This window comes from Myxine glutinosa, chromosome 14 (assembly GCF_964187855.1).
Source record: "Myxine glutinosa chromosome 14, kmMyxGlut1.1, whole genome shotgun sequence".
In the NCBI taxonomy this organism is placed as follows: domain Eukaryota; kingdom Metazoa; phylum Chordata; class Myxini; order Myxiniformes; family Myxinidae; genus Myxine; species Myxine glutinosa.
In genome coordinates, this window is record NC_136274.1 from 49838119 (window position 1) to 49857840 (window position 19722).

The 19722-nt window shown below is 46.5% G+C and overlaps 1 protein-coding gene across 7 annotated transcripts in view; it reads left to right on the plus strand.

Moving 5' to 3' along the window:
* LOC137439684 (cationic amino acid transporter 2) overlaps nucleotides 1-19722 on the plus strand; it is a 115394-nt gene that overhangs the window by 50558 nt on the left and 45114 nt on the right. For 5 of the 7 annotated variants that reach the window (XR_013621302.1, XM_078767900.1, XM_078767898.1 and 2 more), the window contains 4 exons: nucleotides 14050-14756; nucleotides 18781-18936; nucleotides 19155-19308; nucleotides 19392-19519. Coding sequence is in view for 6 of the 7 variants with exons in the window: in XM_078767900.1 (XP_078624026.1) it covers nucleotides 14378-14756; nucleotides 18781-18936; nucleotides 19155-19308; nucleotides 19392-19519 (817 nt within the window). In the remaining variant the exon portion in view is untranslated. Of the gene's footprint in view, nucleotides 1-1338; nucleotides 1591-14049; nucleotides 14757-18780; nucleotides 18937-19154; nucleotides 19309-19391; nucleotides 19520-19722 lie in introns of those variants that run through there. The other 2 variants (XM_078767901.1, XM_078767899.1) reach the window with 2 other exon arrangements.

Below are 19722 nucleotides of genomic sequence, written 5' to 3' on the forward strand. Positions count from 1 at the left end.
CATACTGTCCTCATCATACCAGACTACTCATACCTCACTCTGTGTGTACTACAGTAATGTGTTCAGAACTTCTCGTGTGTGTGTGTGTGTGTGTGTGTGTGTGTGTGTGTGTGTGTGTGCACGTGTGCCTCACTAGTGTAGGTAACGTAATCACCCTATGGGTAGTGGGCTAGTCCAACCTAAATCTACTGGGTGGGAGTGGAGGAAGGTTCAGTAAGTGTTACGTTTTGTGCTGAATGACACATTTGATATATGTTTTACATTTGAAACTTTTTCTCAGACATGCAATTTAATTCAGCTCGGTGAAAGTGACCTTTTCATCAGAATCTTTCTGATAAGCAATATAATAATCAAATGTTTAATGAATGAATGATCGTTTTAAGGCCATTTTCCCCGCTTGAGTGGGGGTTAGCCTTGCGGGCCCCATGACGATCATGGTTCCCTCTTTGAGGCGGAATGTTTTTATGGCCGGATGCCCTTCCTGACGCCAATGTTTAGTTTCGTTCTAAAATAACTTGTCCATCTTGAGGCAGCAGGGTTTAAAGTGAGTCGGGAGATGAGAGAGGGACATCTAGCCACTTACTTTCAATCCTGCGGCCTCATTAACGAGTTTATATGTTGTTTTTCGTCATTTGTAGCCGTGCCCTAATTGTATCATCTGCGGTGCATCTTTTGTCAGGCCTTATTTAACCTTTTATTTCCAAGAAGCCACGTGAAACTTCCAAATCTGTGGCCATGCAATAATTTAGCAGACGGTATAAGAACAAATTTACCCACTGTGTGTACATGCCCTGGGCCCCGGCCAAGCAGCAACAGCTGCTCAATGACCATGATGGATGCTGACTCGGTGGTGGGCGCGGTAGCCATCTGTTGAAAGTTCCACCGAAGCGGCAGAAACCTTTTCGGTCTCCCAGCAATGCGTCTGACCCACCTACTTAGTTTCGATCCTGCCGCCTCATTAGCCGGGACACGCGCACCGCAAGGCTCACCCAAGGAGGTGTGCGTGCCCGGTGCGTGGCTCGCCGGTACCCCCTGCGACGCACGCGGTCCTGCCACACGCCCTCACCCCCCGATCTCGCATCGCACAGGCTAAGCTGCAATTCTCCCCTTGCCAAAAACGTACCGGGGTGGTGGGTTACAGCCATGCGGTCGATGGGCGTGAGCCTTTATTTAGCGCTCGGTTGAATTATCTGTGTGTTCGAGCACGGCCATCGCGCTCCGAGATATTTCAAAACGAATGTTACGCAAACAAAACACATCTATTTCGTCACACGCTTCTCTATGGGCACAGTGCTCTCTTGTTTATTTTTGGCTGTGGAAAGGAGTGGCCAAAATTACATTTTCAAATTAGAAAGTTTCTGTTTCGGATATTTCAGTGATATGGCTTGATATTCCAGGAGTAAAGACCATGCCAGAAGGTCATCATTGAACATCCCCGACAGATTTTTGTCTAGTTTGATATTTTGGGGGAAGAGAGCCGGTGGAGCAGTTCCAGACAGTGTGTGGTTTCAAATTGTGGTTGTCGCTTTGGCGCCACGCTCTAAATGTGCAAGCGAGAGGGCCGGGTACGACGACCGCCGAAAATAAGAGGTAAGGGTAACATAAGTGTGAATATCTTTGTGTAGACTCGAGCAATTTTCAATATTGAGACGACAATGTGATCATATTACAAAGTTGTATCGGAATGTGTACAGTGTCGGCTTACTTACTGTAATATGTCGTCACTGGAGGTCGAAATGTCGCGCAATGCTCAGTTTTTGAAGGACAGTATTCAACTACATCGTTCCGCAATGAATATTCCTGGATGGATATCCGAGATCTAGAAATAAAATAACTGTCATAGCAATCAGAGTCGAGCAGAAAATCCGCCATTTTGTTTGTCAAGTCAGTAATTGTATTTTGCTCATCATCATTTCCTTGTACGTACTGGGCTATGCTCGCGAAAGGTTTTTTTTATCTCTGTGTTTCGTGTGGGTTGCCTTCCCTTTTCAATTTGCGGCTGCTATCCCATGGTGTGCATTGCTCATTTTGAATTTGTTTCACGGTTGGAAGTTCAAGCTGCAGGCCTGGTGGTACACTGCGTTTGCAGCAATCAAATCCTGTGCGGACATGGTTTGAGTCAGAACATCAGTGGACCATTCATCTTTTTAAACTGAGCAAATCTCTTCCATAGACTTTTAAAAGTTATTTGGGACACCAAGGTGCTATTCCTGTTGATTTTTCTGCAACTAATGTTTTGTCATTTTTCTCCTTCTGTGACATCCTCCCATAGTATTGTCTCAATTCAACTGACAATATGAACAGTTTTTGGAGGGAAATATTTTGGAGTAATAAGTGATGGAAGTTAAAAACAATATTCCTTGGCTTCCCCCCACCTCGCCGGCTCTCTTGCCCACCCTGCCCCGGCGGTTCTCCTTTTTTTTGTATACAAAGTCGAGGCTCGTGTAAGAGCTAACACATTAAACACAAAAACATAAATGGACACATTAAAACATAATAAAGGGAGCGGGAGACACGATGGGGAGCGAGGGGGAAGAATACAAGCACAACAACGGTAGAGAACAGGGACATCGGTTGATCTGTGGAAGGGCGAGGGCTGGGGGATGGCCGGGAGGGGTGGGGCAGTGGGGGAGGGCTACACGGTATAAATAAATGCACACTACTAGGAATTTCCGGAATGAAGTTGGAGATTGAAAGAGGTGGATTTGGGGTGTTTTAACGGGGATAGAAAAGATCAAGGTTTTGGATTGGGGAAGATAAGAGATGGTGGCGAACAGCTGTTTTGAAGACGTGCAGGGAGGTGTGGGATTGAAGAGAGTGTGGGAGTTTGTTCCAAAGGCAGGAAAAAAGAGGAATGAAAGAGTGAAGGTGAGCAGAGAGTCTTGATTTTAATAGTTTCACCAGAAGAGGGTTGCTGGCAGATCTTGTGCATCCTGCAGGAATATTTGGGGGACAGAGCAAGGACAAAGTAGAGGAAGCTTGACCGGAGAGGAGTCGATAGAAGATAGAAAGACCACCAACCTGCCTGCGGTGAGAGAGTGAAAGACCCTCAGAATGAACTTCATTGTGTGATATACTAATGATTATAAAAGCTTTAGTTTCTAGGTGTGAGGCAGGAGCACCAGCCCAGAGGGAAGAACAGTATTCTGTAAAGTATCTCGACAAACTACAATCAATTGTCGTACGCGTTTATTCACCCTGCCGATACTGGCCCGATTCACCTCAGCGCCATCCGAGCTCGCGCGTAGTGATACAATGCCGTCACGGTGTAGGGATACCATGCGGTCACGGTGTAAGGATACAACGGTGATTATTTGCACTTCATACGCTTCATACATGACATCCTCCCCTTTAAGTCCAAAATTACCAAGAGCAATACGTGCTAGATTTCAAGAATTGACATTTCAAAAGCAACATTTCCAAAACATGTGAAAATATGTGTGCAAACGATTATGAGAATAATGAAAATACGTGAAAATAGAACATGTGTCACCGTGAAAATAGAACATGTGTCACCGTGAAAAAAAGCATCTTCAAAGATTCAACCGGTCGGGTGCTTTTCTCTCACGCATTGAGCGTCGCGGTGTACCAGTGGATACAGAGTCCGAGGTGATTCCTTTGGGTCGCAGTGTACCAGTGGATACAGAGTCCGAGGTGATTCCTTTGGTCTCCACGAAGGGTGTAGCGTTTGCAGAGGTTTTCGGGGCATCCGAGCCGGCTGGAGCGGCCACGACGATCTCCGACAGTGGTGGGTCGAATTGTTGTCCTGACTGTGACGATGCTGCAGGCTCTATCGACTCACAGTGACGGTAGGTTATGTGGTCCTGATGTCGACGAATTTCGCGGCCGTCCTGCAGGCGAATCACACAGGACAGTGGACCTGGCTTCTCGATGATGTCCCCCGGTAGCCACGTCGCACCTGCACCAAAATTTCGGGCAAACACTGGATCTCCAATGTTGATACATCGACTGCTGGACGTCTTATCGTGCACCAACTTTTGAATAAGCTGGCTCTGATAAACGTTTGATGATATGTCTGGTTTGAGATTGTCAAGTGTCGATCTCACGTGTCGTTTCATCAATAACTCAGACGGAGCTGCACCGGTTGTTGATTGTGGCGTGATGCGGTATTTGAACAGGAGACGAGAAAGCTTTGTTCCAGGGTTCCCTCCTAAAGTTTCCGCAATCCGGATTTGATGATTCCCACGGATCGTTCGGCCAAGCCATTTGAAGCCTGGGGATGTGGGGTGACAAACTTATGTTTGATGCTGTTCCGACGTGTGAACTCGGCAAACTCGGTACTGGAAAAACACGAACCGTTATCACTCACGATCATCCTGGGCAGACCATGAGTGGCGAAACAGCGTCTGAGTCTTTCGATGACAATGGCTGACGTAGTACCACGCATCACATAGGCATCAATCCATTTTGTGTGCACGTCCGTGATGATTAGAATCATGCTGCCGTTAATAGGCCCGGCATAATCGAGATGCAGGCGATGCCATGGTTCGCTGGGCCATTCCCAGGGATGCAGTGGCGCTTTCGCAGGTGTATTCCGGGTGCTCTGGCAGGGGTAACAATGTCGAACATGATGTTCGATATCAGCATCAAGATTCGGCCACCACACATAGTTTCTGGCGAGTGACTTCATCTTCACAATCCCGGGGTGACAGTCATGGATTTCATCCATGACCCTGGAACGCAGATTTTTCGGGATCACGACACGACATCCCCAGAGTAGGCAACCATTTTCCACGCTGAGTTCGTTTTTACGTGCTTTAAAAGCCGCAAAATCTGGGTCACCCTCAGGTAGCAAATGCCATCCAAGCTGTACAGCCTGGACAGTTCTGGACAGAACGGGGTCTCGTCGAGTATGAGTGTGGATCTGGCCGGAATCGACAGCACAATCTTCCAGATGATCCATCAGTGCGATAATGGATCCTGGTGTAGGCGAATCATCAACGGATTCTGGAAGGGGTAACCGACTCATGGCATCTGCATTTGTGATAGACGAACCGGGCTTATAACATATGGTGTAGTCATAAGCAGCGAGAAACAGGGACCAGCGGATGATCCTGGGCGGTAGTGTGTCAGATGTCGCCTTAGTTGGACCAAACAGACTGATCAGCGGCTTGTGATCAGTGCGAATCGTGAAATGATGTCCAAGAAGGTACTGGCGAAATTTGCTGACGCCGAAAACGATTCCCAATCCTTCCTTGTCAAGTTGGGAATAGTTCTTCTCTGCCGGGGACAACGTTCTGGATGCAAATGCAACCGGTCTTTCCATACCATCAGGCATCACGTGTGATAATACACTCCCCACTCCATACCGACAGGCATCGCATGTCAGCACAAGATCCTTCTCTGGATCAAAATGAATGAGAACATTGGACGATTTGAGCAGATCCTTAGAGGTCTGGAATGCTGATTGTTCAGTGGACCCCCAGCTCCAGGAGACTCCTTTCCTCAGAAGCCGATAAAGGGGGCCCAAAACGTCGGTCACATTCGGGATGTAACGACCATAGAACTGAAGCAAACCGAGGTATGACTTCAATTCGGTCACATCTCGTGGAGCAGGAGCATCCTTGATAGCTCGGACTTTCTCATCTGTCGGTGTAGACCCTCGGCATCAATCGTATGACCCAGGTACGTGACTGATGGCACCATAAACTTGCACTTGTCTCGACGCAAACGTAGGCCGGAGTCCGAAATCTTCTTCAGAACTCTCTCTAGGTTTTGTAGATGTTCCGCGTCCGTACGACCAGTAACCAGAATATCATCCTGGTAACAAACGACGTTGCGTTCGGCAGCACACGCGTGATGCACACGCGTGAATTTTTTCCCACCTGCAGACGCTGTCATTCGACGGCAGACCGCCGATGAGTGAGGACATGTAAGTGAGCGCCGTCGGATTTTCGTTTTTGACAAAATGACGGAAAAACTTGAACAACGCTACTGCATCAAATTTTGTGTTTATTGGCCTCGGGGTTGTTGGATGCTTCCATTGTGATGACTGCAACTTGGTTTCTGGGTCGTACCCATAAACCCAGGACTCATCGCCAGTGATCACTGTGTTGAGGAAGCTGGGATCGCTGTTCACAGTCTCCAGCATGTCCTGTGCGATCTCCAAACGGAGTTGCTTCTGCTCAATCGTTAGCAGCTTTGGTACGAACTTCGCTGAGATTCTCCTGAAGCCCAAATCCTCCTTCATAATGGAATGAACGGTGTTGAATCTTGCGTTGTGAAAAGTAAGTACACCCCATGTAAAGTTTTGACTTTTTCAACATATTTCAACATAAAGCTATTTGATCTTCATTTCAACAATATTGATAGATAAAGGTGATATAATGTAACAAATATCATGACACATTTACATTTTGTAGTCCATTGTATAATTTAAATCAACATAAATTCAAATTTCGCATGTGGAAAAAGTAAGTACACCCTTGGCTCTAATAGGTGGTGTTGCCCCCTTTGGCAGAAATAACCTCAAGTAGGCGTTTCTTATAACTGTCTACCAGTCTCTGACATCGACTGGGAGAAATTTTTGCCCACTCCTCCATGCAGAATTCTTTCAGCTGTGTGATGTTTGAGGAGTTTCTTGCATGCACAGCTTGTTTCAAATCCCCCCACAACATCTCGATGGGATTTAGATCCGGGCTTTGACTTGGCCATTCCAGAACCCTCCATTTCTTTCTTTTCAGCCATTCCTTGCTGGATTTACTGGTATGTTTAGGGTCATTGTCATATTGGAAGGTCCACCCTCGGTTGAGCTTCAACTTTCCGACAGATGGCCTCACATTATCCTCAAGCATCCTCTGGTACAATGAAGAATTCATAGTGGATTCTATGATGGTGAGCTGCCCAGGCCCTGATGCAGCAAAGCTGCCCCAAACCATAATATTTCCACCACCATGCTTTACAGTTGGTATCAGGTTCTTGTGGTCAAATGCTGTCTTTGGTTTTAGCCAAACATGTCTTCTGGTACTGTGGCCAAATAGCTCTACCTTTGACTCATCTGTCCAGAGCACATTGTTCCAGAAGTGCTGGTCTTTGCCTAGGTGTTCATTGGCAAACTTTAATCTTGCCCTGATGTTCTTTCTGGACAGCAAAGGTTTCCTCCTGGCACACCTCCCATGCAGATAAAATTTGTGCATCCTCTTCCTAATGGTAGACTCGTGCACTTTGACATCAACAGTGGCAAGAGCTACCTGTAGGTCCCGTGATGACATTCTGGGGTTCTTAGAGACTTCTTTCAGCATCTTGCGGTCTGCTCTCGGGCTGAACTTGATGGGGCGGCCTGGCCTGAACAAGTTGGCAGTTGTTTGGAATCTTCTCCACTTGTAGATTATCTTCCAGACAGTCGAATGATTGATTTCAAATTGTTTGGAGATCTTTTTAAATCCCTTCCCAGGCTCGTAGGCATCTATAACCTTCTTTCTGAAGGCCTCAGAGAGCTCTTTTGATCTAGGCATGATGACGCCACACACTTCAACAACAAAGAGCAAACCAAACTAAATGTCTGAGGTTTAAATAAGATAGGTTTCTCCAAGATCCTCTCTCACGATTTTCTAATCATTTGCACCTGAGCTAGTGCACCTGATTCTAATTTTAGGTATTTGAAGTAGTGATACATGTAGGTGTAGGGTGGAAATGCGAATGGTTCGGTGGATGTGTGGAGTATCGTTGAGAGAGAGGAAGACAAAATAGGACTCATCCACATCACCCCTCCCCTCCAAATCTTCCCCATCACCCATCCCTTTCAAATCTTCCGCCTTGCCCCTCCCCCTCCAAAACCTCCCCATCACCCATCCCTTTCAAATCTCCCCCCTTGCCCCTCCCCTCCTAGACTCCCCCTAACCCCTCCCCTCCAAATCTCCTCCATCTCCCATCCCTTTCAAATCCCTCCCCTTGTCCCTTCCCTCCTGAACTCCCCCCTAATCCCTCCCCTCAGAAACTCCCCCCTTGCCCCTCCCATTCAAATCTCCCCACCCTCATTTCTTCTCCATTTCCCCCATCTCAGCCCTCCTCCTCAAAGCGTCCTCCCCGCTTCTTCCCCCTTCCAACTCTCACCTCCATCTCCCCAAACCTCCTACTTCGCTCTTTCCCCTCCTCAAATAACACCTCATTGTGCCTCACCCAATCACCATCAAACCTTTTGTCCGCCCCATCGTTCCCTTTCTCCGAGCTATTCTGAAATCTCTGACACACCTTCAACAGCTCTCCCTACCTCTTCCTCCTCTTCCACATCTTACCCTACCCCTCCTCCCCCCTGTTCTGTATCTGATGCTCCCCCTTCCTCTGCATTAACGATATGGACCTCAAACATCCGGGGCCTTCGTTCAAACTTAACTGATCTATCCATACAGGTTGCTTCTGACAAACCAGACGTGATCTGCTTAACAAAAACTTTCCTCCTTCATGATGTCTCTGATTCCTTAGTATCTCTCCCGGGTTACTCCCTCCTCCGGTATGATAGACCTGAGCCTCGTCCTGGTGGTGGGGTGTCTATCTTTATGAAAAACTCTCTTCCTCACTCTCCTTGCACTGCCCTCTCTCAACCTCACCCCCAGGAATACCTCTGGCTATGGCTTCCCCTTTGCTCCCACCTCTTGTTCATATGTGTGTTGTACCGTCCACCAAACAGTGATGACTCCATCGACATCTCGCTGTCTGATAATATGGACCAACTTCTATTGACTCATCCCAACTCTCTCTTCCTCATATGTGGTGATTTCAATTGTCACCATGCCAATTGGCTGGGTGTGGGTACCGCTCTCACCAGCCATGGCTCCTCAGCAAAGGACTTTTGCGACTCACTGGGACTGACACAGTCTGTCAATTTCCGGACCCAGATCTCAGTCAACGGAGCATCTTCTCTTCTGGACTTGGTTATGACTAACTTCCCTGAAAATGTCTGCTGCTCTTCTTCTGCTCCAATCGGCTCATCTGATCATGTGCTTGTTAAAGTGGACATCTCTCTGACCAGTCTCAGGGAGTCTCCTCAGCGTCGACGAGTCTGGCATTTCACTCAGGCCAACTGGCTCGGTCTTCAAGCAGCCATCAATCATCTGAACTGGTCTCCCATCTCTACCACCTCTGACATCAACTCATCCTGGGAATTCTTCCAAAGTAAATTGCTCTCTCTCTCATGCACAGATTTATCCCATCTCGTCTTCAGTTGTCATACCCTTCCTCCCGTCCATAGTACACGGCATCTTGTGGTGAGGCTGTTGCCCAGAAACAACTTGCCTTCGTCTCCTGGAAAGCAAATCCAATGGAAGGAAATCTCATTTCCTTTCACAAAGCCTGAAACAAGTGTGTGTCCACCCTCAGGAGAGCCAGGAAACAATATCTCTCTGTTCTCAAGACCGAACTCTCTTATCTGTCTCCCTCTTCCAAATCCTGATGGCATCTGGTCAAATCTGTTTCTAGTGTTTGTTCCCCCTCCATCCCCTCCCTTACCTCAAACGGCTACACAGTTGACTCCGCACGTGAAAAAGCTGAATGCCTCAACTCTGTGTTTGCCTCTAAATCTTGTGTCCCAAACCCATCCCTCTCTGTACCCACCGTACCCAGTCATACCCAGCTGCTCCTGGACTCTGTGTCCTTTCCTCCTGACAAGGTGGAAAAGTTTCTGTCAACCCTCGACTCTGATTCTGCAACTGGACCTGATGGCATCAGCCCACGGGTCCTAAAATCCTGTTCTTCCGCTCTTTCACTCCCTCTCTCTGTTCTCTTCACCCTCTCTTTTGCCTAATGTCAACTGCCATCTGCTTGGAAATCAGCCAACATCACTGCTTTACACAAAAAGGTGCAAAAACAGATCCTAGCAACTACAGACCAATCAGCCTTCTCCCAATTATCAGCAAAGACATGGAATCCATCATTGCTTCGGATATGAAATCTTTCCTCTTCTCCAATGGCTTGATCTCTGATCATCAATTTGGTTTCAGACCAGGTCACTCTACTCTGGACATGCTGCTTCTGCTGTCTCAACAATGGATGGAGGTCCTCAATGCCAAACAGGAAATTAGAGCGGTCTCCCTCGACATATCACGTGCCTTCGATACTGTCTGGCACCCTGCTCTGCTCACCAAACTCTCCTCCTTTGGTATCCATGGAAATCTGCATGCATGGCTGCCGGACTTCCTCTCTAGTCATAGTCAACGTGTGGCCCTGAATGGGTTTCTCTCATCTCCTCTTCCTGTTCAGGCTGGAGTTCCCCAAGGCAGTGTTCTGGGCCCTGTGCTTTTTCTGGTCTTCATCAATGATCTCTCCGACTCTCTTGAAAATCCTCTCTATCTCTTTGCTAATGACTCCACTCTCTGCCGCTCCATTCCTCATCCCTCAGATCGGCAGTCTGCAGCCTCCTCACTCTTTGCAGACCTGGACAAAATCACTGACTGGTCAAACAAGTGGAACATGTCTTTCAATCCTGACAAATCTCACACTCTTACGATGTCTCTCCGAAAAGACCGACTGGACAAACCTCCCATCCACTTTCTGAATAATCCTCTCCAAGAAGTTCTGTCATTCAAGCTTTTGGGTCTCACTATCTGCCATGATCTTTCCTGGGAAAACCACATTTCAAATCTGGCCTCCAAAGCCAGTCGCCGACTGGGCATCCTCCGTCGTGCAAAGTCCTTCCATGGAACACCTGAGCTCCTCACCACATACAAAGCTTTCATCCGCAACTCAATGGAATACTGCTCTCCCCTCTGGGCTGGTGATCCTGCCTCACACCTAGCTCGTCTTCATGCTGTTGAAACCAAAGCGTTCAGAATCATTGGAATCTCCCGTTTTGAATCTACCTCCGAGGGCCTTTCACTTACTCACCACAGGCAGGTTGGTGGGCTTTCTGTCTTCTACCGACTCCTCTCTGGCCTTGCTCCTCCAGCTCTCTCTGGGCTCTGTCCCCCAAATATTCCTAAAGGTCGCACAAGATCTGCCTGCAACCCTCTTATGGTTAAACTGCCAAAATCAAGACTCTCTGCTCACCTTCACTCTTTCATTCCTCTTTCGTCCCACCTCTGGAACAAACTCCCCCACTCCCTTCAATCCCACTCCTCCCTCCAGGTCTTTAAAACAGCTGTTCACCACCATCTCTTATCTTCCCCCATCCAAAACCTTGATCTTTTCTACCCCCGCTAATTTCACCCCAAATCCTCTTTCCAACTTCTTTCCTGGAAGTCCTTGGTGTCTTTTTGTTTATACTTCTCCCATCCCCCCCCCCCCCCCTTTCCCACGCCGCCTGCCCCCAAGCCCTCTCCCTCCCACACATTCCCGATGTCCCTCACAGATGTTGTGTTTATGTGCTTCCCCTTCTCTCCCCATCTTGTCTACCACTCCCCTTTTTATATACTTTGTTTGTTTGTCTGTTTGATTTGTTTGTGTGATAAATGTTAGCTCTTTCACGGGCTTCGATTATGTATACTAAAAAAAAAAAAAAATTTATATATACATATATATATATATATATATATATATATATATATCTATATATATATATATATATATATATATATATATGATGAATTGCGAAAGATGATGGGAATAGAGCCTGTGATTGATGCTGTGAAGAGAAACAGGTTGAGATGGTTTGGTCATGTGTTGAGGAAGAATGAAAGTGACTGGTTGAGAAGAGTGATGGAAATGAATGTAGAAAGAAGTACAGGACAGGGAAGACCGAGAAAGACTTGGCTAAAGATGGTCGAAGAAGAAATGCGAGCAAGGGGGTTAACAAGGGGAGATGCAGAAAATAGGACAAAATGGAGAAGATTGTCATGGGGACCGCAAGGGTAACCCCCGCTCTAGCAGGGAAAATGGCCTTAAAATGCCTGTTGTTGTTGTTTGATAAATGCAGGGGTGTACTTACTTTCTCCACATGCGGAATTTGCATTTATGTTTATTTAAATTATACAATGGACTACTAAATGCAAATGTTTCATGATATTTGTTTTTTTATATCACCTTTATCTATCAATATTGTTGAAATGAAGATCAAATAGCTGTATGTTGAAATATGTTGAAAAAGTCAAAACTTTACGTGGGGTGTACCTACTTTTTCACGTGACTGTATATATATATTGTTGCGGATCTCGGATGTCGGCTCTCCCCTTATCAAGGGGGGGTTAATCCCCTTGTCTTGTTATCTGGCCGACCCGAGTCCTGGGGGTTATAACGTTCCTTCTGGTCGGTGGTAAGTAGGGTTGTTGGCCGAGTCTTAATCCAATTACCTAAGTACTACCACCGGCCGTAAAGCAAGGAGATAACTCCCGCTCGAACCACGGATATTGGTGGAAACGCCGAGCGGATAGCGATCCGCGATCCGAGCCGTTAACAATGTGACTAAACCCGATTCTGAGCGGTTTCTAATCGTGCCACGTTTACCCAATTAGAGAAAAGACGAATGCGATCGGATAAAGATGAAACCCAGAAAATAGGAAGAACAAAGATTGGTTTATTAATTATTTACAAGAAGGAGAAGAGGAAACGAAAGAATGTACAGGATAGGAAGAGGAAGAAGCAGAACACAGGGCAGCCTTAGACAGTCTTACTCTTAGTATCCAGGACACACATACACACTCACACGGGGATTGTAGATGGTAGGGTGGAACAGGTAGAGGGTCCGGCGATGGCGTCCACCTCGTCCGGTCCCCGACTCGTACCGTGCAGCAGATGGAAATCGGCAGCAGCTCTCCGCGTGTAGTGGAATGCGACCGGACAATTTATATAACGGGGGGAAGCTGGTATGCTGCGTATGTAATATGTGCACTATACAAAGGCGCCAAACGCCGCCTCTCCAATGTACTCCTTTGATAAGGTCCTTCTTTCATAAGCGCCACTGCATCAGCCCCGTCAATGCAACGCACGTTCTCCCAGCAAGTCAGTCAAGGCGAGCTCTCTCATGTGGTAAGTCTTTACAAAGGTGCGCTCTCCCGATCAGTAAGTTCATGCGTGCTCTGGTAAGTAAGTCCTGTTGGTAAATGTGCTCGCTGGCAAGTCCCGTGAAAGGGCTTTGCGCTCGCTTTTATAACTCGACCAAGCAATCACTCCACGGGCCCCAAAGCCATGCCTGTCGGCGATGTCACTTCAGCCCTGGTTGGCTGGTTAAGGCTTACCGGCCCCGCCTTTGACGGCTGGATGACGTGGCTACACCTTCTTCTTGGCGTTCCGCCCCCTTTTTCCCGGCCTCACCGCGTGGCTTATGGCAGCGTTGAGTGAGCGCTAAGGCAGCTGCTGCTAACAAAGGCGTGTAACAAATTGGGAGAGCCATAGGGCAGCCTGGAGGGCGCGTAATGACGTCGCTTGGAGAGGGAGGCTGACAAAATGAACGGAATGGGCCTGCTTCTTATTTGATTGACACAACGCAGATTCAACTATTGGAAACACAGCCTTATCTAATACACATACTAATGAAATAACTGAAGTCCTATGGTGGCCTACGTGTTGCTTGTGGCCTAACTATGGGGTGCAACCTTTAACCCTTTAATGTCATATTTACAAGAATGATATCATATTTACACGTGTGGGTTCTCAAAACCGCAACAATATATATATCCACACCATGGATATTGGATCCATATTATTTTTTCCAGGAAATCCCATGCCATATATATTTTATATGAGGAATGACATCACTGAAGCACACTACTAAAAGACTGAATGGATGATGTAGAAAAATACAACGTCACACAGCCTTTGAACCCAGATGAAGACTGTTTTCGGCCTCCAGTTGCCCTTGTTCGACCTTCAAGCACCTCAATCGATAGGATTAAAAGCAAGAAGTGCTTTGTCAATACAGCACAGGCATGACATGATAGGCCAAGCAGTCTGCTCTGTCTGATAATTCCTGTTTTCTCATCTCCTGTGAGATTGGGAAGTTTACAAGACAATAACATTTCACCAAGTAACTTTCCATGTTGTTGATGCTACATGGTACATCTTGGAAATGTTGAAATTGAATTTTTATTATTTTATTATACACCAGAATACATTGCTATTTCGCCTCATGGTGATAAATATTCTGTGCTGTCTTTTCAACAGGTTTCTTCAAAAGCAACAGCAGAGTTCATCCCCAAATTACATTTTGTGAGATTGGCGTGGAAGGGAGGAGCGATAAGGAGGAGATGGGAAAGCTGTGAAGACCAAATCACCACGAGCCCAAGTGTGAGACAATGCAAAGGGCTCTTTAAAGGCCCACCCGGATGAGCTTGGACAAACCAAAATGGGATGGTGACTTGGGTAATAAGAGAAGCCTATATGCTGACGCAAGGCAGCCAGCCACTGTTATAAAAACATAAGAAGTTGACAGGTGTGGGAGCAGCCGAGCCAAAGAGGCAAGTGTGACTACATCAAACAGCAAGCTTTGAAAATGGCGGCGGTGGGAATATGTTGCTCGCGATTCGTGGGCCGAATGTCCCGCTGCAAGCCAATGGTTTCAGAAGATGGCGATGGGCCGCAGCTTTCACGATGTCTTTCAGCACTGGACCTTGTGGCATTGGGTGTGGGCAGCACCCTCGGCGCGGGAGTGTATGTACTGGCAGGTGCCGTGGCAAGAAACAATTCTGGCCCGGCCATTGTGCTTTCTTTCTTTATTGCTGCAGCATCGTCCGTTCTCGCTGGCCTCTGCTATGCCGAGTTTGGTGCTCGGGCACCAAAGGCCGGCTCGGCGTACCTGTACAGCTACCTGACTGTTGGGGAATTATGCGCTTTTGTTACAGGCTGGAACCTCATCCTTTCATATGTCATTGGTGAGATACTCTTTTTCAATAATGTATCCTCCTAGCATGAAAAATATTTTTGATTATTTGAAGTTTGTTCGTCTGTTGTAATTGTTTGTCTGCATGACATTTCCATAAAAAAATTGTCACACAAATGACAAGTGGGATGTTGATCCTCCTCACGCTATTACGTGCGTAAGGCTGTCGAAGCAGTTTCATTTCAAAAACCTCTTTACTCTGGGACAGTCTTCATGCAGCGGTATTCCCGTAATTGGCTGCCCTCTGCTTGTGGGAGGTGCCATCCTTCAGGCCGCCCCACCCCATGGGGTGGCCCCAATAATAAAAAGGCTTTGTCCCCTCTTCCAGGCCCTACAGCACATCTCGCCGCCATGGCTTGTGGTGTGTCGGCCAAAATTAATTAAATGTCCTTCTAAAGTGTGTAGCGCTTTCCTGATGCCTTTTTGCGGCTGCAAGTCCTCACCTGGCCCCGCCCGCGAACAAGAGGTTTTTACGCATACAATCATCTCTTAGCTATACTGTTTATAAAATGCATATGCTGCCTCCTCGGCTTCACGTGTAACAAGGCGACTTACTCTAACATGTCCCTGATGCATACAGTAACAATTTATCCTACTCGAAACATGGACCATACTATTCTCACAACAATGTAGCTATGGATCGCACCATGCTCCCTCCTTTCCACGTAACAATAATAAATTGCAAGTAAATGTGGGAAGGAGGAAGGGCAGAAGGAAGTAGGCTAGGGAAAAGTGAAAAAGATAAAGGATCTGGATGGAGGATGACCTGAGACTCTGAATCAAACATTCTGAGGAAAGAAGTTCCATAAGTGAGACGATGGAGTGAAAATGAGCATTCAAACTGAATTTTGGGAGTTTAACAAGGAGGGTTGCTGGAAGAACACGTGACCTGCAGAGACTGGGAATATGACATAGAAACCATAACAAACAGGCCACCAACCTGTCGGCGATGAAAGCCAAAGGCCTTGTCAGGCTTCTGCTTCCATGTGGGAGATGCCAATGATGTTGAGAGCTTGGGTTGTGCTTCATAAAAAGGTTCAATAAGGGTGGTTAATATGATGCATTATCATATCAAGTTGTGACTTCAAACTGCTACAAAGTGATAATTACATGAAATCAGAGGTTTACAAGAGAATGGTTGCATAATCACATATCGATATTTTGAAGTTGCAAAAGTTACAAAAACAAAACATCTAGTGATGATGCATATGTATTTCAAATGGCAAGATGTTTGAACTCTTATACAGTCCACTAATTTGAGGTGGTAGGGAGGTAAGCTGTCCACAGCTGTCTGGGGTGGTACCACGACCACCATCTGTCCCTTGGGACCCTTTAGCGGAGCATTGGTTCTATTGCAAGCTCTTGGGGGCTGGCTTTTTTAGTGGTTCTTCCTGCCTTATGCTGTGACACAACAAAATCCTGTTCCTGGTCATGGAGTGCCTGTTCTGGAGTGCCTACATAAAGAATTCCTGGTTCTGGAGTGCCTGCTAGAGGTTCTGTTGGAGTCGGCATGTCCCACAGGCTATCTACCAGGAAGCTAGAGGCCCAGACCCAGGTGTAGTGCCCTGAGAGGCTGCCATCATCATCTGATTTATAACCTCGAATCTTCTTCTTCGCCATTTTGCGGAATAGCTGGAGCCACACCGAGCACTAGATTCGAGGAGGCATTTCCGAGACCACTATTTTGCACTGTTCGTGCCATCTGGGATGCCCCTTGTTTGCCTGCAAAGTTCCCATTGCTGCCTCTTTCCTTGCTGTGGGCCGATTGTCTACAGCACTGCCATGCTGATTATATTTTCCCATCCTCCTTCTTTGCTTTTCCACCCAGGGGGCCCTGTTGGTTTTTGGCTCAACCGTTCTCCTACAGTGATAGTATTTGTTAAATTTTAATTCTAATTGTTGTGTGTATTTCAATCAGCTTTATGTATTGCATACATGTACATTGTACAAGGAGTGATGAACAAATCTGCGGTCTAACCTAGAGAGCCGATGACTAATATTACAAAAAATTGTACCGAGTCCTTTTCATCATTCTCCTTTATTTTATTTTATTTATCAATCTCCTTTATTGTTTCATGTAATTCCTGTGTTACACCACAAACTTGTGTTTTCACCACTACACAATTTTATGGCAAAGGTTGTGGACCCACCATTTGGAGAGGTTCTATGCAGAAATGGTCGAAATTTTGATGAATAACAAAACCTAGCTGATGATCTGAGCAGTCGGAAAATCTGGCAATCACTTACGATTACTAACGTTCTACTTTATACATCCAATTATTTTGAGATTTGGATTAAAATAAAAGTATTGTCGTGTCCACTGGTCTATCAACATGGACGACAGGACGAATGGACCGAATTGGCTTTTTACTCCCTTGGACTGCGTTCAATTAATGGTGACTTTGCACGCAGGAAACGCAGGAAGCACAAGGGATCCTTAGTTCTGATTTAAACGGGATTTATTCCCCAACACAAATAACAAAGGGAAGAGTAAAACATGATGGTGGGGTATGACAACAGGATGGGAGAGGAGAAAGAGAACATGGATTCACAATAAATAAACAATTATTTTCAATGGAAATAACAATATCAAGGCGCCTCACACCAGACTCAAACACGGCCAGGAAGGGGAACGAAAATCGGGTGAGAGCTTTCCCTTGCGGAGGCGTCAACGCAGCTAGCAACGAAGCAGCCATGAACCATGCGAGCAGCGATGAAACAGGAACACGATCAGGAGATGAACCAGGCACATGAGCAGGACACAAGCAACCAATTGAGCAGGTAACGAAGCAACCATGAACAGGTGAGTAAGTGGGGGCTCGAGTAGGGGACGAAGCAGGAACACAAGTAGAAAATAAAGCAGGAGCACGAGCAGGAGATGAAGCAGGAGCACAAGCAGGAGTATAAGCAGGAAACGAAGCAGGAGCACGAGCAGGAGATGAAGCAGGAGCACGAGTAGGTGACGAAGCAGGAGCACAAGCAGGAGCACGAAGCAGGAGCACAAGCAGGAGATGAAGCAGGAGCACGAGTAGGTGACGAAGCAGGAGCACAAGCAGGAGACGAAGCAGGAGCACAAGCAGGAGATGAAGCAGGAACATGAACAAGCGAGTCATCCACGAACTGGCCACTTCTCCTCAGGCGAGGAAAATTCCAACTCTCCAAACCGAACAAACTGGCTGGTGTCTCGCGACGCGACAAAACTCTTCCCCTCTCTTGTCTTTGATGATGCCCATCTTAAAACCCCTCCTCTCTCTTTCAAAGCCTCACCTGGATTTTACGGAAGGTTTCACTTACAGGTCCTTCTCCTTAAACCTTGGCTATTTATTGGACAACGTATCACCCTTCATATGATGTACATTTAAACAGTACAATTCTTAAGCTAACATTTCCCTACTTAATACATCGAAATGGCCAAACAACCCCAAACACGGAGCATATGAACCTATACATTTCTAACTGTTCTAAAGTGATTCCTATCCCCACCCCCTACACTTTTAACAGTATGTATGGGGTGTTGTACAATTAGTATCTTGTAGAACATCCTTTAAATGTTAATGTAATGCCTTAGGCTTAGGGTCATAATGGGGTTAGGGTTATAATGTTAGGGTCATGATAGGGTTAGTTTGCAGAGAGAGCATCGGTGCTTCTGAAGCAGTTTCTTGGTGAGGACTATACTAGGTGGTTTGCCATTGCCTTCCCAGCGTTGTTTGTCGATATGCTCTATCCTTTTTAAATGCTGATCTTCAAGCAAGGAAGCAGCACGTACCATTTTAAAGTCTTTTGTATGACTTTGCCGGGGTTTAAACCACCGACATCTCAAACTCAGAGCGGATGCTCTATTCCATTACACCACCGAGTCCAATAGGAATCGTTATTACTGTTCAATAAATTCCTATAATTGTGAGAAATATGGAAAATCGGCGTGGGCATGCATGCGTGCATGCTCTTTTGCTTCCTTGCATCAACATATTTCATGTACGTAAGCGTGCAAAGCATGTATGTACCTATGTTCACAGGAACTTCAAGTGTGTCACGTGCTTGGAGTGCCACCTTTGATGGGATCTTTGGAGGGGCAATCTCTTCCTGGATGGTATCTGTTGCACCAATGAATCTCTCCGGCCTGGCACCTTACCCCGATGCTTTAGCTGTCATCATCATTATGCTGCTATCCGGTACACAATTCTAGGTTACTTCAACATGGATGCTATTTCTTGTTGAGTGATGAATCGTATGGTAAAGCTCAGTATGTGCTGTTCACTCTTCCAGCAGTAACTACTGCGGCAATGTGGAGGTAGCGCAGGATAATTGTCATTTTAGTTTTCCTTAAATCAACGTCCCTAACCATCTTTCATCTGCCTTTCCATCTTACTCTTCCTTTCCCCACCAAAAGGCGTGTTGTCCTTCGGTGTTGCGGAGTCAGCACTCATCACGAAGATTTTCACAGCCATCAACGTCTTAGTCATAGTCTTCGTCATGGTTGCAGGACTAGTCATGGGAGACCCAGCGAACTGGGACATTGACCCTAACGTTGTCCTAAATAACACGTAAGTGTCTGCTACCTCGTATTCAGTCGAACGACAAAACCAGAGCAGAAGGAACAGGCATGTTATTGTGCTTCTTGCTGCAGGAATATGACAATAACTGTGGACAATTTGGGTGTCGGTGGTTTCCTGCCATTTGGTGTCGTGGGGATGCTGGCCGGCGCTGCTACTTGCTTCTACGCCTTCGTTGGCTTCGACTGCATTGCAACCACTGGTCTGTCTGTTTGTTGGTTCGGTCACAATAATACCATCGATAATATACCATGGTGTTCAATTTTTGATGTGGAGATTGAATTGCAATGTTTGTGCTACTTTTCCACCTGATCATCGCTGCCAGTCCTACGACAACACGCTTCACTCGATGTCTAACAAGAGCTTGGTGCCTACGGCAAATAAATGTGCCTATGGCTCTGGCCT